At 40.7% G+C, this 21405-nt stretch overlaps 1 protein-coding gene across 1 annotated transcript; it reads left to right on the top strand.

The window, feature by feature from the left end:
• The first annotated feature begins 668 nt into the window (after window positions 1-668).
• TICAM2 (TIR domain containing adaptor molecule 2) lies at window positions 669-15360 on the top strand. The gene is made up of 2 exons (XM_074360497.1): window positions 669-824; window positions 12646-15360. The coding sequence occupies exon 2, from the start codon at window positions 12705-12707 to the stop codon at window positions 13395-13397; it is 693 nt and encodes a 230-aa protein (XP_074216598.1). The 5' UTR covers window positions 669-824; window positions 12646-12704; the 3' UTR covers window positions 13398-15360.
• Window positions 15361-21405: the final 6045 nt, after the last annotated feature.

Below are 21405 nucleotides of genomic sequence, written 5' to 3'. Positions count from 1 at the left end.
AAAAAGACTCTTGAGAAAGAATCTCTCTCAAGGTGGCTTTTTTCGGAGGTGGGGGAAAGATTGGGGGTTCCTGATGCGCCGCCACCCCCATTCAGGGTGGTTTACCGCAGCAGTAGTCAGTGAGAGAACCCCAAAGGGAAAGTTAAAGCTAAGAAGCCAACTTGGAGGACCTGGAGAGTCGCTGTACCTCGGGCAGGCTCTTAGAGGGCTTGTTTGGGTGAGACCGGCTGTTTTCTTCATTTACAGTCTAGAGGCTTCGTCTTTTGGGAGCCCAGGCTTCGCCGCAGGCTCAGCGTTGGATGTGCTGGGTAGGCGCGGAGGCAGTGGCTGCTGCTCCCACCCCAGCACCCAGGTCTGTAAGGAACGGACACATTGGAGCCCTCTTCCCTCCCAGCCTCGAAGTCGGGCTTTACGGGGACATATAAATATATAATATATATTAATAAAAAAATAAAGGCAGCAGCGCCGGGAGAGTTTCCCGCGCGAATTCCCCTCCTCCGCCCTCCTGGGCCCGCTCCTCCCCGCCGCCCAGAAACTTCCAGGCTCGCTAACCCCGGACCCTCCCCGGCGGGGCGGCCCCGCGCCCGGCAGGCCGGCCTGCAAGGGTTAAGTGGCGGCGCGTCTCCGAGGGGAGGAGACTCGGCGGTCCCCAGACTTCCGCGCGTCCCGGCTCGAGCGGAGCCGGGCAGTGGGCGTGGGGACGCGAAGTGCGGCGCCGCGGGCCCGCAGCCGAGGGGAAGTCGCGCCGTGCTCGGCGGGCGACGAGGACGAGCCGCGGTGGGGCTGCCGCGGTGGGGCTGCCGCGCTGCCCGCCCGCTTCTCCGGCAAGTAGCGGGCGCCGGGGCTGGGGGGCTGGGGTGTGGGGTCGGGGCGCAAGCGGGGCGCTCCCGGCCGGCGGGGGCCTGCGGGGGGCGGGGCGCAGCCCTCCTTTCGGCCCTGCCTCTCTCTGAAGGAGAACCCACGCAACTCCCTCCCTCTCTCATAAGTTTCATTTTGACTAGAAAACCTATTTTTCAAAGAAACCTCGGAACTTTAAGCAAAGAGCCCAGAATCTCAAACGGCTTAAAGGTTCTTTGGGAGCCTCTTCCAGGCTCCCCTGAGTCAGTGCTGAAAGTTTTGGTTTTGGTTTTCTCTTTGAGATCTTGTCCAAAAGCTAATTTGGATAGAAGTAACTGGGGCTGGCAGCTGTGAGCTCGTTTTCAGTTGTGTGTTAGTTAGGACCTCCAGTTTTTCATGGCAGTAAAGTTTTTTTTTTCTTAAAAAATATGATACATTTTAAATGATGCGTTGGTTATAAATGGAGTTACGCAACTGCATTTTATATCTCATTGAAATCTGAGAGTAGATGAACAGGTATAGAATGATGAATGCCTTTCCTGCTGAAGCAAAGTCCAGCTGTATGGAACCTGAAATCTAAACCGCGTTTATACTGTTGCATCTTTTGCACCTCATTTGTTGAGTCCTTTGCTACTTGTGGTATTTTAAAATTTATTCATTTAAACACTGATAAATTTCTTGTCTTTAAATACCACCCCCCTTGACCAAACATCTCCTTCTATGACCCACCCATTTCTTTGCTCCCTTTTATTTAAAGAAAAGAGAGAAAAAAAGTCCTTTGAAAGACTTGCCTCCAAGCGTCTATTTACACTCCTGTTCCTCCTCCACCCTCTCATCTCAGGCATTTTGTCTCCCTCACCCCCAAGTCACCAGTGAGATCACTCCCATTGTCACTTGAGAAATCCACTGTCTGTGCAAGTTTTCACCTCCTGTGACACAGCTGATCGCTCCCTTCTCCGTGGTATTTTTTCTTTGGCTTCCGGACCACCACGTTCTCCTGCATTTCCTTCCGTCTCACTGGTCACTCCTGCTGTGTTTCCAGGCTTTTCCTTTTCCCAACCGCCGCAGGGCTCAGTTCTTGGCCATATTCTCTTTCGAGCCATACTTTCTCCCAAGGCAATTTCTATTCCAAGTCATAAGTCTTGACAATAAATAACATCTATAAGCTGATCACTTCCAAATTTTTCTCCCTAGCTTTACTTCTCTCCCGAACTCTAGGTACGTATATCTAGCTACTTACTCAGCATCTCCATTTGGAAGTCTGATCGGCATTTAAATTTAGTATGTCCAAACAGAATTACTGATACACACTCACTCAGTCCTCTCTTGTTTCCCACTCAGTTACCTTCCTTACCACAGGAGATCTTATGGCCAGTCAATGAGGCTGAAACTCTAGGTTCACCATTGACTCCTCTTTTTAGTTCAGATCCCACATCCGAGCATCCAGCAAGTTCTGTTACCTCTACTAGGGAAAAGGTATCTCAAATTTGACCACGTATTACTCTCTCCCTAATACAAACCACAATTCCCTTTTACTTGGGTGACTGTGAGGTCTCTGATTTGTTCTTCCTGCGTCTACCCTTCCTCCTCCTCTACAGTGCTTCTCCAAACAGCAATGATTTTTAAAAATATATAATCAGAACTTTCACTTCCCTTCAAACCTTCTGGTGGCTTCTCATCAGAATCATAAAAACCAAATTCGTACGATGGCTCAAAGCCATGTGTGGCTCATCTAACCCCTGACTGCTTCTCAGATCTCTCCTCCTTTCCTCCGGCTCACTTCATAGTTGTGGCTCTGATCTTTCTGCTGTTCTCTTTGGCTGCAGTGGGCCTCTGCTAGACCACCCCAGGCTGGACACCGTCACTTTCCTCACTTCCCTCCCTGTTCAGATGCTGATCAGGGATGACTGCCATTGTCCTGCTAATATCCTTTTGTTACTGATAACTCTAGGTCGGTGGCTGTCAGCTACTGAACATTATTCTCTAATACTCCATGAAGCTCATGGCACCTTTGAATCATTGTTGGTTACTAGGGCTTTCTAATATTAAAAAGGCACCAGCATCTTACTCTTGAGTCTCATTTTGATAAGATGTACAGTTTGCCCTTATACTCTGTTTTTATAAAATGTTCTTCCTGGTTTGGAGATTTTTCCTTCTAAGGCCAGTTCTCATTTTTAAATATAGAAAATGAAAGGAAAATACTCAGTTTACTGGAAAGAATATGCAATAATTTTTTTTTCAATTCCTTTGCTTCAGTGGGAAGCAATAGTTTCTGATCTGGAGCCTTGTTGAATGATACCAATAACAGGGAGTTTTAATGGGAAGAAGAATGAAGGAGTTTGTTCAGAGAACATTATACAAGTTTTTCACGTGTGTAGTGACTTAGCCAGTATCAGAATATTAAGATTTCATAGGAAAATTCATTTCTCATTTAAAAATACGTGGGAATGGAAATGAAAAACAGTGTTTTCATCTTCATAAAAAGCTGTTGGAGGATAAAAGACTGTTTAATTTATAATATTTATTTTTCATTTTAACTGCAAGGAACTAGTTCTGTGATGTTATCAGTAACATACGTACTACCTTCCTCTCTTTCAGAAGAACAGAAACATTTGTTTTTCTCCTTTTCAAATTGGAATTTCAGATGCATGAATAAATATGATAGAAGATGAAACAAAATTTTAAAATACAGAGATTTGGAATATGGAAGAATGGAAGAGTAGGATGGTTAAAGGGAAGCCATGAGTGAAGTCAGGATCCTGACTCCTGCACAAGCTTCTGTGTGTTGGTTAGAGAGCATTCATCCACTTGGAGCTCCCCAGCAGCTGAGAGAAGAGACAGGTGCCATAGGTCAAAAAGCAGGGGCCCAGTGGACGATCAGTTTGTGTATTTTTGTTTTTCTACCTGACAGAAGCTTTTTTTTTTTTTTTTTTTTTTTAAGTAATGAAACATTTACTTCTGTTTTAGGTACTATGGAGATGAATACTCTGCCCTCTAGTGCTTGTAATTAAGTAGAATATTGGGGTACCCTTGTTTGGTTTAGTTGGAAAACCTAGACTATTGGAAAATTTGCATCTAGATTTAAAAAAAACAAGAGCTGGAATAGAGTTAAACCTGGAAGTGAGCTAAATCCCCCTGGAATGTGCAGATATGGCACATCGGGAACACTAGGGCATCAAGTCCACTTGATCTCTATTGACAAATACAGAACCTGGAAAATAACTTACTTACTAAAAAATCCTTTTTCCCCCTAGATTGCATTATCATTGTAGAAAAAGAGGATATAGATACGGATGGATGTCCATTCACGTGTCTGCCATCCACAGATAACCACCATTACCTTTTTGCTATACTTCTTTCCAACCTATTTTCTCTATAGTTTGTTTTCACCAAGTTGAGATCCTACTGTAAGTGCTCTTTTGTAGTCTGCTTTTTAACTTTTTCTTACGGAAGTATTTTCTCATGTCATTAAAATAATTCATGGTATTCGTAGACATTTTAATGATTTAATAGGATTCAATCATATGAATAATAGGACATAGTTTATGTTGCCATCCCCCCCTACTTTTTGAACATTTTGATTGCTTACCTCCAGTGGAATGTTGGCCAGCCTGTGATACAATGTACAAGTTCTCTAATAATAAGAAAATGTAGTCAGGTAACTCATACTTCAAAATTGCAGTAAAATGTTTCCAAAGATCCTATGACAGGAGAAAGCTGAGCAAGTTTGGGAAGCTGGAAAAGAAAAAAAAAAAAAAAAGACCCACATGCAGGGAACTGGAGGTGTAAAGGGGAGAAAAGCATGAGATGAGGTTGGAGCTGAAGGAGCCATATCATGCAGGGCATCCTTTGCTATGTGAAGAGCTCATGATTCTAAGAGCATTTGGAAGCTATTGCAGGGTTGTAAATGGAGTAATCTAATCAGATGTATGTGCTTAGAAAGATCATTGTGGCTACTAAGTAGAGAATGGATTAGCCTGACCAAGAGTAGGTGTATGAGACAATTAGGAAGCAGCATAGTAGACCAGGGGAGAGATGTTGATCTAGAGCGAAAGCATGATGGGAAGGAAAGTGGAACATTTTGAGATGTGTTTTGCAGGTTGACTAGGCAGGACTTCATGACAGCTTGGAAGTAAAAGTGTAGGAGTGGAGGGGGAGCGTGCCAGAGATGCCTGAGGTTTCTGTTTATTGTAACTGGGCAAATGACAGTGCCATTTACCATGGTGGAGAAGTCTGGGGAAATGGGGTGGAAGCTACCTCCCAGGTGAGCAAGGAAGACAAGTTAGAAGTGCTATGTGATACATATTATAAGAGATATGAACAGGATATTATGGGTGTCCGGAGCAGGAGTACTTAACGTGGAGATAAAAGGAGATGTTTTCTGCCAAATATGATCAAGCTGTATCTTGAAATGACAGTACCATAATTATATCTACATAGTATTTTAAAAATGTAACATAATTGCTCATTAAAAAATCCAACAAGATAAATATTTGGATTGGTTAGTCCCTATTCTAATTGAGTCAGTAATTTATGTAATAGGGATGCTAAAGAACTATCTCTTTAAACCTTAAAAACTGTGTTAGTCTTATTTGTAAAATTGCCTCATTCATTCATTCATTCATTCATTCAAAAGGTATTGTTGAATGCTGACTATGTGCAAGACTTTCGAGATAAGCAACAAGAAGGCAGATTTGGTGGTATTCTGGTAGAGTTTACAGTCTAATGGGAGAGATGAGAAATAAGCAGATATTCAAACATATAATTAATCGTAGTGTGATTAGTGCCATAAAGGGAAGATCCAGGGTGCTAGACTCCTATAGATCCCATAACCCTAACCTTTCTAATGCAAGCTCTGGTACCTAAAGTGAAAATTATAGGCACTGGTTTACTTGGAGTGTGAATAAATATCAATGGGTAATAGTTGATAATTAATTATTTTACTTATACTGGGCCTTTGCCATCCTTATGAATTCTGTGCAAGCCCCCAAAGAAAATAAGTAAATAACAGCTGATTCTCAGTAATGTTATTTTAGCAAAAGATCAGCTGGATTCAAATTCTGCCCATCCTATTCTTGAACATATTGATGACCCTCATTGGGATTTTAAAATACTTCCAATGTGAAGAAGTCAGAAAGAAAAGCCTACATGCTCCCTGTCTGACTGGCATAGGTCTGTTACGTCCTGGCAATACATAAGGTGGACGTTACAGGCCTTACAACTCCTCCTGGAACTACCCAGCTCTGCCGCTGGAGCATGAAATTAGCTATAGACAATACATAAATGAACAGGCATGGCTGCCTGCTGGTAAAACTTTACTTACGAAGAACAGGTGGTAGGCCATGCTTTGCTGCTGCCCTCTGCTGTCGTTCCCTGTCCTGTATCTGGATGTTGTATCAATCTCGGTTGAGCTGCTGAGAATCTCCTCTAGCTAGTCTGAGCAGAAAGGTACGCATTAGAGGATGCACAGTGTCATTGGGCAAGGTGAAGAGCTAGACTCTGGGTTGAGTTTCTGGGAGCTTTTGCCACAGCCATGAAACCTCCTGCCAGATTAGCAAGCTGCCAGCTCCTGAATCAACTCTGCTAGAGTCTTAACCAGCAAAGTAATTGCCTCATGCCCTGCCTCCCTTCATATTTAACTCAGACACGAAAGTACATCTGATTGGCAGAACTTAAATTACATCTGGAACTCTAGCTTAAAGAAAGTGTAGCAAATACAGCTTTTCGTACTTGGGGTCCAGAAAGTACAGGAAGGTTCACAAAAGGAAAGTGGAATCAGTTTTGGATGAGCAGATCTGCAGTATCTGCTACAGAACACCCATCCATACCTTCCCTTTTTTCCATCCCTAGACTTCCAGACAACAATAGCAATAACAATTCTTAACAGAGCAATAACAACAGTATGCTGTCTCCCAGTACAGTGCACCCATCCCTCGTAAAAACCAAAGCGCACTCACCTTCTCCCAAGAAGGTAAAACCCAAAGTCCTATAGGTCACAACATCAGCTGCAGGATCCATCACAGACCTAGCACCCTCAGGAGTTAGGTAGCCTCTCCTCTCCCCGGGAAAGGGGAAATGGGATGGGAGCGAGACCGAGCTGCCCTGTGACCAAAAGGAAAGCAGCTCAGCTGTAAGAAGCTCCCACCCATACTTTTCATCCTCTTTATCTTAACTAGCAAACTCCTTCCGTTTCTAAGCACTCTGAGTTTCTCTTCTCTTAACGAAATCCTTGCCTAACCTACATTCCTTTGTAGCTGTTGGCTTCTCCTTTCCTTCTTTGCTGAGCTTTCCCCTCTCCCCATGCCCTCACTTCCTCTAGCCTCTTGAGCACCCTGCATTCTGGTTTGGGGGCTCCCACCATTCCCCTCTCAACCTTACTGATGCAAGCCCCACCCCCACCCCCACCCCCCTTAGGCGTCCCTCCTGAATGATTTTGTAGCACCTGTTTCCCTGAATGGAGCACCAGGGCAATGAGTCCTAATCGTCTACTTATCCTCGCTCCACATCCCTAAAACCCAGCAGGTCTTGGTGCAGAGTAAGATTTCAACAACACTTATACATGAATAACAACTTTTATTTATTAACTGAATTAACTGAAGATACCATTCATTTTATACGTATTTGCCACAAGATGGTGCTATTCAGATAGGAGAGACAACTCAAAGGCCCTTGGGCTGAAGGAACCAAGTACTAGACGCCTGAATGTTTGTTAAGTGTGTTAAATTTCAGAGGCAGTGATTTAAACACATAAGCTTTTCTGTGATAAACACGTGGGCAGGTTGAAAATTGTTAATGAGTATGTGTTTTATTATCAAATTACTGCTGATCACTATTTTACTACGGTTTGGGAGCCTCTCTTCCCAAGAGGTCAAAATGTTTTAAAAATGCAAATAATAACTCTTAATTTGAGTGCAATAAACTTTTGAGGAGGGTTGTATTTGGATTTTTCAGAAAAATGGGAGAAATATAAATAAATAGACACATACACACACACACACACACACACACACACACACACACACACACACAGGTTCATTTTAAGGAATTGGCTCATGTGATTGGTGGGGCTGGCAGATCCCAAATCTGCAGGAAACTCAGAGTTGACTTTGCAGGTTTGAGTTGGAAGACTGGAAACTCAGATGGAATTTCTCTGTTGCCATCCCAAGGCAGAGTTCCTTCTTTGGGAACCTCAGTATTGCTCTTAAGGCCTTCATTTATTGGGTAAGTTCCACGGACTATGGAAGATAATCTTCTTTACTCAAAGTCTGCTGCTTTATTTATTTATTTATTTTAAATGGAAATATAGTTGATTTATAGTATTAGATTAGTTTTAGGTGTACAGCACAGTGATTCAGAATTATACAAAGTCTACGCTTTGAATGTCGATTCCATCTAAAAAATACCTTCAGAGCAACATCTGGACTGGTGTTTGACCAAACAACTAGGCACTGTAGCCCAGCCAAGCTGCCACATACAGTGAACTCTCACAGAGGTCTAGGTGAGGCAAGTAAACTTAGTAGGCGAGAGAAAGTCACAGTGATGTTTCCGTTTTTAGTTAGGGACAGGGGTAAGAGGGCTGAGGGCTGTAACCACCCCGAGGAACCTCCCTGGAAATTTCTTCAGGGAGAGAGGCTGTCCCGAGATAGGACCCACAGAAGTCTTCGGCTTGGGGCAGGGGTACACACAGGGACTGATCAGCATTGCATAGGGCTGAGGATGAATTAAACCTTGTGGACACAGTAATTTCACCCCAACAGGCTTCATCCTGTAACATTTTTGTTTCAAAATGAGATTCAGGATTGGGGCAGTCCTTAGGAAGAGGTTTTGCTTCCTCTTTCATTGAGAATAATGGAAGAGTCAAAGGGAACTTCTGCAGATGTCCAAGGCCACATCCACCCATCCAGCCACCTGTGTCCACACTGTTTAGTTCTGCCTTCTCTTATTTTTACTAAAGTAAAACCATGTAAAGTTTTCTTTAACTTTTTGTTACGTATTTAATCACAGTAATTCTGCTAGCATTTATGGAGCCGTCTTCTAAGCCATTTGATCTTTATAAAAGACCTTAAAAATAGGTACTGTGATTATCACTAATTTACATGTGATGAAATCAAAGCACAAATATAGGTAGAGTAACCTGGACAGTCTCGCAATTTTTTTTATCGTAAGGCTGGAATTTACATTCAGGCAGTCTGATTCCAGAGCTCATAGTCTTAATGAAAATGGAATTTTAAAATTTGCGTTTTGCATGCTCTGACTCTTCTTCATAGTCTTTTTTATTTCCTGTCATATTTGTGCATATTTGCCAAGTGTGCGTATATTCCCTGCTGTTCTTTTCATCTTACTCTTGTTGAATGTGGGGGATTCTGTTGGGACCTTTTTTTGCCTAGATATAAAGTGACTACATTCTGGACTCTTCTCCTTCTCATCTTGGACCTGTTGATCTTCCTTTCGGAACTTCAGTTTAAGGACTACATTCTGGTGGGTTGTATTTTTCCACATTTCTGTTGCCCTAAGGGGATATGATTAGCTCAGTTGGGCTGTGGTTAATAGTAATTGGTAGTTTTGGTCTTAGATTTTTTTCCTGGGGCAAGGGGTAGAGGTGGGCGTGTCATTCTGTTAAGTTAAAAGCAAAAAAAAAAAAAAAATATATATATATATATATATATATATATATATATATATATATATGTATATTTATCAATCTTCAGGGAGCAATTTGGCCAGAGCTGTCACTAACACATGCATTTGTCCTTTGATACAGAAATCCCATTTGGGGGATTTATTCTACAGATGAACTTGCACACAGAAGAAATGACCTTTGTACCAAGTTGTTCACTACAGCGTTGTTCATAATAGTAGTAGACTGGAAACAACTCTCATGTTCAAGAACAGGGGATGATTCTGATGTATTCACATGCTGGAAGATTATGTCCTAAATAAGAGCAGGGAAGCTCTCTGTATGCTGGTGCAGAAGGCTCTGAGGTTGTATTATTGGTGGAAAAAGCAATCTCTTTATCTGTATATCTACTGCTGTTTGGTGGTGTGTATGTATATATACAATGATACTTTTTTTGACAAAGGAAAGAAAAAAGAACATACATGTTCATTAAGAAACAGTGGAAGGATACTGAATAAACTAATAAAAGTGGTCACCAGTAGGAGGCCACTGGAATAACAGGATGGATGGAGAAGACAAGGAAGGGAGTGAGACCTTTCAATATTTTCAAAGCTTGCCTTTTCTAAAATAAATAAATAAAAAACGTACACACACACGTTTTTATTCCTGTGACCAGTGACCCCATGTGCCTCTCCCCAGCGGCCACCTTCTCCTTCCAACCACTTAGCTGAGGGGAAGGAGGTGAAACTTTGAAAATGTTTTAACCCTGGTGCTGACTGTCCCTGATGGATAAGGAGGACTTTAAAGAGGCTTCGTAGGATTCTCTTTGCCAGCCTCTCCCCTCCCCTATTTCTTGCAGCGTCCTGCCTTTGGTCTGTTGTAGTGACACCTCTCTGTTGATGGAGTTAAATAGCTCAAGGTGAGCCTGGTGTGGTCCTCTCCCTTCCTTCTGTCCTTGATGAATAGGGACCCTTTCCCCATCTCTGAGTCACGTGGTGGTGGGAAAGGCGGATCTCCAGCACAGCGCATCCCACATCTTTTTCCCTTGGCTGTCTCCTTGCTCTCCCGCTCCAAGTTAGAAGGTTATGGTGAAGTTTTTCGAACACTGTCACCAAGTTTCTCCTCCCTGGTCTGCTTGGGGTGGGGTGGGGGGGCAGGAGCGCTCAGAAGCTGGAACAGCATGTCATAGATTTCTGGATTATTGTTCTTTTTTGCTGACAAGTGTTTAAGGAAAATAAGACCTAAAAGTGTAATTATTTTTTATTGTTGTTTACTTTTATTTATTTCAAAATATTTTGTTACCCTGGAAATTTTTGAGACTTTTTATGAAAAGCTGTTAAACCTTCAGATGCACTCATCTGCAGTGGCTGGTGATTAGGATGAAGGGGTTGAGTTGGTTTAACAAACCTATCTCAATGAATAAATGAAGATCATTTTAACTGACACTTTAAATTGATTTCCCTGAATGGTTTCACAATTTTTTTTTATGCAGGTTAAGCCTCTTTCTGCAGCTTTGCATAGTAAAACTTCTCTTTATGCTGCAGTAACAAAATCGTCAGTTAATCCTAACCAATGAAGAGAATCTGAATTCATTTGGGTTTATTATTTGGGGTGTATGTATGTAGCATTTGAGGGTTGTCATGCCTTAGACTACCTCTGGGTGGCTGGCACAGTGTGCTGTGGATCTGAACCTCAAGTACAGACAGAATAAATGAGAGGCAGTAGACAGAAATTCTTACACTATTCAGAGGCAGTAGCAAACCCTTTTGGTCTTTATATGCATTAGAAAGAAATTTTCTTTGGGTTTTTCCTTATGTGTTTTTCCCATAACAGTTTTTCACTATTTTTGCTGAATGATTTCTTCTAAACCTGAATTATTTTGGCATGTGTAGCCATGTTACTTATGTTGTTATGAATATAATTCTAATTTCATCTTAAACTCTGGTCTTTGCCCATGAACATTAAAAAAATGCTTTAGAATATAGCCTATGGGCCCATATTTGAAAATATGGAATTTATGTTTACCTATTCTAAATTTGATAAAAGAATCCCCCTTGAAACTAACTATTTGAGGGTTATAGTAACAATATTGCCAACATTATCTGAAGATTTATTTAAATTAGATTCACACTGAGTGCCTTTCACAGCTGATCTAATTCTTCCACTCTGAATTTAGGATTTTTAAAATAAAAGAATGAGTATAGAGTATAAAGATTATTTGTTGGTTTCACTGGAGAAAATCACAAGGCTTTGTTTCCAGCTTTCACTTCCAAACCAAGATGTTAATTTTTCCCTGGGTGAATAAATATGCTTTCTTAAGTATTACCAAGATTAGCTGAAAAAAAAGGCATTCCTTACTTTTCACAACCCTTATTTCGGTTTCTCCACTAGCCTCATTATAACAGTGCCTGAGTCTAGGCAAACAGAAAAACTATGACCCAGTGAATCCTGGGCAACATTTCCTTTGACATTTCAGATTCTTATTCTGAGTCAGTAGAGCTACCTGTTAGCCATTGTAGGATATTTTTATTCTGTTTTGTATTTGTGTTTGATGCCAAAATAAATTTTGTGTGGGGGTGGGGTGGGTATAGCTCAGTGGTAGAACACATGCTTAGCATGCGTGAAGTCCTGGGTTCAAAAAGAGAAAAAAAAAAAAAGATTATAGCAGAAATAAATAGAAACCAAGAAAGCAGTAGGAAAGATCAATAAAACAAAGAGCTAGTCTTTGAAAAGATTAAAAAAACTGATGAAAATAAATTTTGTATTTGATATTTGAATATTCTGTTTCTTTAAGCTTTCCTTTTTCTAGTTTACACAATAATTTGGTTATGGAGAAGCTGGACTTAAACTCCATTTGAGTAGAGTGACATGGTACCTGATTTTCACTAAAATCCAAAGTAATTAATTTTAATCTGGATGCTTATAGTGCTAATATAACACCATTAAAGATTTCAAACGTCTCCTATTGTATTAAACTGGACCCTCTGTTTAACTTACCCTTGACTACCTGTGGGAGCCCTTGTAAAGCTCAAAAAAGATTAGTGATTTTACTTCCCAGTCATTTGGCATTTCTTTCTTAGTGACCTTTATATTATAAACTTTTTGAGGTTTTCAGGTTGAATGAAAGTTTCCATTTTTAATGTTTTGATTAAATTTACAATATCCTTCTGCTTTGTTATTTCTGCTTTTAGAATGAAAAGAAATGCTGAGAAATAAATGAAGCTTTCCTCTTCTGACTTGGATATTTATCATGGGTATCGGGAAGTCTAAAACGGATCCCTGCCCTCTTTCTCTCTCTTGGGGTAAAAGCCACAGTGTGGATACAAGTCAAAGACAACACAAGTCAGATTCCGGGAAATCTGAAGAGCTCTCCCTGCGTGATCATGTTGTGCAGAGCAGTGTAGCAGAGATGCCAGCAGAGGGACAGGAGGGAGCCGAGGGAGGGGAGGAGAGGCCTGAAGAGGAAGCAGAAGAAGAGGAAGTGTTCTTCAAATTTGTGATACTGCATGCCGAGGACGACACAGACGAAGCCCTCAGAGTCCAGAATCTGCTGCAAAATGACTTCGGCATTAAACCTGGCATAATCTTTGCCGAGATGCCCTGTGGCAGACAGCATTTACAGAATTTAGATGATGCCGTCAATGGGTCTGCCTGGACAATCTTACTGTTGACTGAGAACTTTTTAAGAGACACCTGGTGTAAGTTCCAGTTCTACACATCCCTCATGAACTCCGTGAACCGGCAGCACAAGTACAACTCTGTCATCCCCATGCGGCCCCTCAACAGCCCCCTGCCCCGAGAAAGGACTCCCTTTGCTCTGCGAACCATCAACGCCCTGGAGGAAGAAAGTCGTGGCTTTCCTACACAAGTGGAAAGGATTTTTCAGGAGTCTGTGTATAAGATACAACAAGCTATATGGAAAGAAACCAGGAATATGGTATGAAGGCAATTTACCGCCTGAGATGGACACACGACACATAGCTGGCTCTTGTTTTGTAAAATGAGTGATTTGTCTTCATTTGAGAAAGCAAATTTCTAGGAAAAGTTTAAATGAAAGAGATCCTTGCTCTTATAGAAACTAAGAGCACAAGAAGGCTAAATTTCTGCAGGACAAGCTATAGAATTGCGGTACTTTTTCATGTGGCCATAAACTTGAAATTCTCAAGAGTTTCAAGAACTCTGTTTCCTCTCACAGTTTTCCTAGTTCGTGATTATGACAAAGAGTATTTTAAATTCGTATTCCTTGTATTGAACGTGAGCAACAACTTATGATGAATATTTTTAAAATCCAGTGACACGTTCGTTTTGTTCTCAAAGGACATGGAGAAAAAAATGGCCTCAAGAGATCTGCCCTTCTCCCTCTTGAGGCACCTCTCGTGAATGTTGCAGGGGAGTGTTGCCGGTACTGCCACCCAGCAAGAGGGACAGCCAGACTGGAACATTTACAATGGCTTTTTGAGGATTTGTTTTGTTTGTTTGTTTGGGTTTACCTTTGGAATGTTGAGTGCTGATAAACATGAAACCAAAAAATAGATGTGAGAATGGTGGGGCTTTTTACAAGAATCCAATCAAATGTGTTTTCTGGAATTTCTGCTGGAATTTGCATCCTTGGAGGCAATTCCCACCACTAATTAGTGGCACATTTGATAACTGTGTGGTTAGGGACTCCATGTCTGGTGTTGTGATGAACCCTGGAGTCAGAAATTCTCGACGGTAGTCACTTCTGTAACCAAGGCTTTATGTGAAGAGCTTCTGAAAGGTGTAGATGTACTTGGCCAGATGTTCTCCTTTAGAAATCAGTAACCTCTCCTCTGGCAGCCTTTAAAAATTCCTCTGTCCTTTTTCCGCAATGCTCTATCCAGGAAATATTTCTCAGCGAGGTGATTAGAGTAGCCTGATGCGTGTGTGTGTGTGTGTGTGTGTGTGTGTTGTAGATGATTTTCAGACTTGGGATAGAAGTAGGAGATGTGTTTTATGGCCTCGCCTTCTGTGTCCCACTCTCAGAGTGAGACCAGTTCCTTTCTCTCACAGCCTTTCTGCCCCAGCTGCGGTGGAGGGGAACCACCAAGTCCAGGCCGGGGACAGGGTGGAGTGTGAATCCTGTCATGTCATGAGAAAGGCACCCAGTGGGGGGTCAGGACACCTGACCAGTCCAGTCTCTTTCTCTGAGGATGAGTGTGACCATGGGCCAGCGGCTCCCCTTCTTTTATCTGGGAAATGAAAGCACTGGATTGATGAATCTGAAGGTCTTTGTCTTCTCCCAGAATGTGAACAACTAGGAACCAGAGAAGGAAGTAAGCAAAAAAAGATAGAATTTTATAATGTGATATATAATATAGTAGATGCAGGAGGCTTCATATGTATGCTTACAATGAAAGGATATTCTTACATGTTTACAGCGTAACTGATTTCTAATGCTGTGCATTACACTTTGATAGTCTTAGAAAAGTATTGCAATACTTGCTTACAGAACTTTTTTTAATACATTTTTTTTTTTCTAGGGACTCTTAAGCAAAGACATTCTGCCTGATTTTTCTTTCTCTTTATCCCCACTTCTCCATTTCCCCTACTAACACTGGGGTCTGCTCACATCCTTCTGCAGTCTGCCTTTTCCTGGTCATGAGCCAGCATGTTTCATAATCATGTGAGTAAGTCAAGCCTCCCCTCTGTTAGTACATATCAAAGATGAACTTCTTCTTCTATCGTGGTAGCTTACTACTCACTTTTCTTCTTCAGTTCTAATGATAAGGACTTTTTTTTTTTTTTTGCCATATTGCTTCCTGTATCTCCAAATTCAGATAAAAGTAAAACATTCATTAATCGCCCACCCTTCCTGCCTGCCAAAGTTGGAGCAATTGATGCTGGATGGTGTTTTTAAAATAAATGTCTTTATTCTTTGCCTTTGACTAAGTGTGATTCTTTCCAACTCCAGTTAAGATTGTGGAAAAGTGTTTTGAAAAGAGGCATCAATCTGTACTCCTCCACCAGGCACCAGGCTCAACGGCTCAGTCGATTTGGAGTTTAATATTTTTTTATGATGAAGAAAAATGTTAAGTACTGAATAACTGTCTATGTTGAAATGAATGGTTGTAATAAGGGATTACCAAAATAGCTGAACTGAGGATGAAAAGAGGTAAAGTTGTGGCCTTAATCATGTGTTTGTGTTCACATGTATAGATTCAAACTTCGACACACACACAGCAGGGGAATTCTGTAAAATTTTGCCACATGCTGAGAACATCCTTTTTGAGTGTCTGTGGGCCTCATTGCCTGCCCTGGAGCTTCACAGAGGAACCTGAGTTGTGCCTTGTGTGTTAGTTAAGATTCAGCTGTAAGAAGAAAACCCAATGCCAGGTGACCTATGCTATAATATAAAGGTACTGTCTAACCTAACAGGAGGTGCCCTAAGGTGTGGTGCCTCAAAGGGGTCATTAAAACCCAAGTTCGTATTTACAATGGAATATTATGCCACCCTGAAAAGAAATAAAATTCTGATATATGCTACAACATAGGTGAACTTTGAAAACATGCTAAGTGAGAAAAGCCAGACACAAAAGGACAGATAGTAAATGTCCCACTTATATGAGGTACCTAGAATAGGCAAATTCATAGAGACAGAAAGAATAATTGTGACCAGAATTGCAGGGGAGCGAAGAATAGGGAGTCCTGTTTAGTGAGTACAGAGTTTCTGCTTCGGTTAATGGAAAAGTTCTGGAAATGGATAGCAGTGATGGTTGCACAACATTATGAAATATACTCATAATGGTATGGTTAAAATGAGAAATTTTATGTATATTGTACCACAAATATTTTTTAAAAATCCAGATTCTTCCCTTGTTTTTGCTCTGCCAACTTCAGTGTTCCAGCTGAGCTGTGTTTAGAGTTGTGCTGTGGCTGCCGAGTGTCAGGCACCAGATATAGACATCAGAGCATCCAGCCTAATAAGATGATGGCAGTGGTTCACCCAAGTGAGGAAAACTGTTTCTTCCCTGCATTGTTGAAAATTGCTTATCCATGGTGATAATAAAATCCACCTGACTTCTGATTGGTTTTATTTTTTTTTTTCAGTTGGCATATAGTCAGTTTACAATGTGTCAGTTTCTGATGTACAGCATAATGTTTCAATCATACATATACATACATTTATTCATTTTCATGTTCTTTTTCATTATAGGTTACTACAAGATATTGAATATGGTTGCCTGTGCTATACAGTAAGACCTTGTTGTTTATCTATTTTATATGTAGTAGTTGGTATCGGCAAATCCCAAACTCCCAATTATCTCTTTTACCCCCTTACCCCCCAGTAACTATAAATTTGTTTTCTATGTCTGTGAGCCTGTTTCTGTTTTGTAAATAAGTTCATTTGTGTCATTTTGTTTTGATTTCACACATAAATGATATATGGTATTTGTCTTTTTCTTTCTGACTTACTTCACTTGGTCTGATAATCTTTAGGTCCATGCATGTTGCTGCAAATGGCATTATTTCCTTCTTTTTTATGGCAAGTAATTTTCCATTGTATGTATATGTACCACAACTTCTTTATCCAATCATCTGGTGATGGACATTTAGGTTGTTTCCATGTCTTGACTACTGTGAATAGTGCCGCTGTGAACACTGGGGTGCATGTGTCTTCGAATTACAGTTTTCTCCGGATACATGCCCAGGAGTGGGATTGCTGGATCTTATAGTAAGTCTGCTTTTGGTTTTAAGGAGCCTCTATACTGTCCTCTGTAGTGGCTGCATGAAATTACATTCCCACCAGCAATGTAGAAGGGTTCCCTTTTTCCCGCACCCTCTCCTACATTTATCATTTGTGGACTTCTTGATGATGGCCATTCTGACTGGTGTGAAGTGATACTCGTAGTTTTGATTGGCATTTCTCTGATAATTGGTGATATTGAACATCTTTTCATGTGCCTTTTGGCCATCCTTTAGCCATGTTTTGTTGCTCCCAATGTTCAGAAGAGGTAAATAAAATTTTGTATACACTTGAAGTTGAATGGGGTAACCCATTTAACTCAGCCCTCTTCTGGGGCTCAGGAACTGCCAGATATTTTTGCTTCATTTGGGAATATAGGCTGGATGAAGCTTGGTTAGACTGTGCCCCCTTGGGGTGGGTGGAGGAGTAGTGAGAGAAGCATTTGTCTGCTTTGCTCCTTCCTGTCCTGACTAACTGGATTTCTACCCTGAATTTCAGGTTGCTTGCTGGGCTTAATCCCTTCCAGTGCAAGTCAGGGCTGTTTTCCACTTCAGTCCCACGTTCTTCACTTTTGCGGATCCTAGCACCTTAGTTGAGCCTTGAACCGGACCCAAAACCTCCCGTAAGGGGCATGGGCCTCCATGTGTAAGGATCAATCAAAGGAACTAGTTACAGAAACCACTTCCTTGGGTCCTCTCATCCCCTGCAGCTCATTCCTAAACCCCAGTCCTGGTTGTGGGTACAGCTCCAAAGGCTGGAAAAGCCCTATCACTTCATCTCCACGTAGTAAATACTAAATCCACATGTGGATGGGATTCTGCCAAGCCATGTCCCTGCTCAGAAGAGGACTCTGCAGGAGAGAGGTCAAAGTGATTTTCCCAGACTCATCGTGGAGAGATCTGAGTTGAACTCCACACTGCAGAAGATGTGGGGTGGCTCAGTATAAACATCCAGTTAAGGAGAATCGTCTCAGTGCAGGTAAGAAACCGTATGTCACACTTCACGGTTCAATCACGCTATTTCCGACTTGAGGGAAAGTTTGTTGATCCATGACTGGGAAGGGGCTGACCCAGGGCTTGTGAGAAGCTCTTGCCACAAATATGTTGCTGGTGAAGTGAAAGTTACTGTGTTTGCCCTGGGCATCAGCCCTGTGTCTCTGCCTTTTCGCCCCGTCACAGCCTTACATTGCCCAGTCTTACGTTGCCAGATGAGCTGACATGGATTGTGACTGTGCTCTCTGTTCTTGTGGGAAGGTCTGAAGAAAGTTGCCAAGCACCTGATGAAACAAAGCTAGAGTGCCTGAAAATTGACATCCTTAAATCAATGACTAAAAGGAATGAACGAATACAGGAGAACCAATGTTGTTGTCTGTGAATCTGATGTTTCTTAGGAGGTTCCAAGTAGAATGTGTTAGGTTTTGAATATTTAGTGGCTGGATGAGGACAATATTCTGATACGTATTTGTATTCCAAATCCTACTTGGCAACCTGCATTGTCAATGAACACATTAAGTATGAGTTGGCGTAAATAATACTTGAAAGGGCCATTAATTAATAACTCAGAGCATGAAAATGATTTGATCAAAAGCTCAACAAGTGAACCTGTGAGGACAACAAAAGATGGTGGCTGTCCCCTCCCCGTTGCCAGTGCACTGGCTTCCACAACTGTTGACTCCAACGTCTGCCCTCGTTCACACCTCCCTCCCTTTCTGGCATGAGCAACATTTGTTCTGCGGAAAAAGAGCACCTTTATTTGGTATAGTGTGCCTCCCATTCTCTTCAAATAAAGTTGGTTCTGAGTCATTTTACTCTGAGGTGAATAAATAGGAATGACTTTTTTTTATAAGCAAATAGCAAGAACCTGCTTTTAAGCAGTTTTGTAATCTCATCAGGAATGTTCCTTCCAGCTTCCTCCTCAAACCTCAGGCTTCAAACAAGGAAATCTCTACAGACTAGCTGCTCCTAGGGGATTTCCTGGGATGCGTTGGACAGGACGCATAACTGGCTTGGCAGATAATGCTTAAGTATGTTTATTAGTAAAAGCACTGTCATGTGAATCTAAAATTATCTGGTGATGATGGTTGCACAATTCTGCAAATATATTAAAAGCTGTTGAATTGTATACCTTAAATGGATACATTTTATGGTATATGAAATAGAGCTCACTGAAAAAAGAACAGACAAAACCCCACAAGCTGCAACAACAAAATGTTGTAGTGATTTGGAATACAATTTGGCAATAGCTAGTAATGTTGGGAAAGCAGGTATCTCTTGTGAACCTAACAATTCCCCCTCTGGATTTGTACCCTAGAGAAACTGTCTGCAGGTACCCAAAGAAGCATGTGTGAGGAGGATGTCCACTGTAATATTCTTTGTAATAGTTTAAGAAAAAAAAGACTAGAAACAATCTAAATGCCCATCAATAGGAAAACAAAAACACTGATTGTAGGTTCATATGATTGAATACTATAGAGTATTTAAAGTAATTGACAGAAAGGGGGTGGAGGAGGGATAAGTTGGGAGTTTGACATTTATAGATACTAACTACTGTATATAAAACAGATAAATAACAAGGTCCTACTGTATGGTATAGGGAACTATATTTAATACCTTGTAATGGCTTACAATGAAAAAGAATATATATGTATAAATGAACCACTATGCTGTGTAACAGAAATTAACATTGTAAATCGACTATACTTCAATTAAAAAAAAAAACAACAAAAAAAAGGAAAAAATAAAATAACAAAGCTACATATCTCAACATGGGTAAATCTCAAAAACATAATGCTGTCGGTTTTTATGGCTGAATAATATTCCATTATATAAATATACCACATCTTCTTCTACATTGTAAAATGATTATAAATCAATAAAAATGTTTAAAAAATAAAGTGTAAAAAAACAACAAAAAACAAAAAAAAAATAATGCTGGGGAGGGTAGAGCAAGTTGCAGAATAACATGGACATTTTATTTGATACCATTTATATGAAGTGTTGAAATACAAAATGGCACTATTTTCTAATGGATACACACATAGGTGGTGGTATGTTTTTTTCCTTGCTTTTCTGTGTATTTGAAATAGTTAATAATCATTTTTTAAGTTAGTGCACACTTATGATCATGTTAAGTGCTGGAAAATTTCCTTACACATACAATGATGTGAGGAATGAAAAAAAGAAGACTCAACAGATAAATCGATTAGAGAAATATATGCTGGTACTAATAGGTTCTTTTTTTTTTAATCACCTACTTGTGTCGGGCAGTTAACTTACATTATCTCCAGTGTTCTGTATGGTTAGTCTTATTATGTCCATTATGAGTCCCAGGAAACTGAAGCTGGAGACATAAATAATAAGCCAAGTTCAGGGGCTGGTAGATAATGGATTCACTGGAATATAAAGGAGTCTGGCTCCAAAGCTTGGCTGTTCTTAGGCTCCATGATGCTTCTCAGTGGATCTGTTTCTCCAGCTGGAGAATCCTAGGAGAAGTCTGTAGTACAAAGAGAAATGCACGGCAATTTCTGAGTAAAAGCAAGAAATGGCATGGTGAGGTTGCCCTATTTTCAGTCTTCCTTGCCTAGTATGAATAACTCATGACTGGGAGTCAGAAGACACATGTACTAACTTCCCGTACTGCTGTCTAGCTGTTTCCAATCATTGTTTGGTCTGAAGTTTGTTTAGGACTGAAGTTTTGTCCTAAGTTTTGCTTTGGACTTCAGTTTTGCTTTGTTTTATTTGCTTTCTTTGTTCATGCTGGATGTTTCATATGTTACATGAAACACTGCTTTTATTTAGAGGAAAGAATTAAAAATAAGAGAAACTGGATAAGTGGGAATCATGTTTATTTTAGGGAAGTTAGTGTTGCAAAGCTCCTGGATACATATAACTTTGTGGCTTTTTTTGTGTCTTCAAAACAAAAAGGCTTTTGAGCAATGTATGAAACATTGACTTAAGGAAACAAATACAGACATTGACATACACTCTGGTCTGTGAGTTTCAGGAGGGGCTAATTAGGCAAAACAACTATGGCATAGAATTCCATATTTTTTTTCTTCCTTTTCCTTCCTTTTTTCATTCACCTAGTTTCTTTTTAAAAAAATTTTAATTGAAGTATAGTCAGCTTACAATGTGTTAATTTGTGGTGCACGGCATAGTGATTCAGTTATACATATATTCTTTTTCATTACAGGCTATTACAAGATACTGAATATAGTTCCCTGTACTCTACAGTAAGATCTTTTTGT

Source organism: Camelus bactrianus, chromosome 3, assembly GCF_048773025.1.
Source record: "Camelus bactrianus isolate YW-2024 breed Bactrian camel chromosome 3, ASM4877302v1, whole genome shotgun sequence".
NCBI lineage: Eukaryota > Metazoa > Chordata > Mammalia > Artiodactyla > Camelidae > Camelus > Camelus bactrianus.
This window is presented reverse-complemented; position numbering and strand designations above follow the sequence as displayed.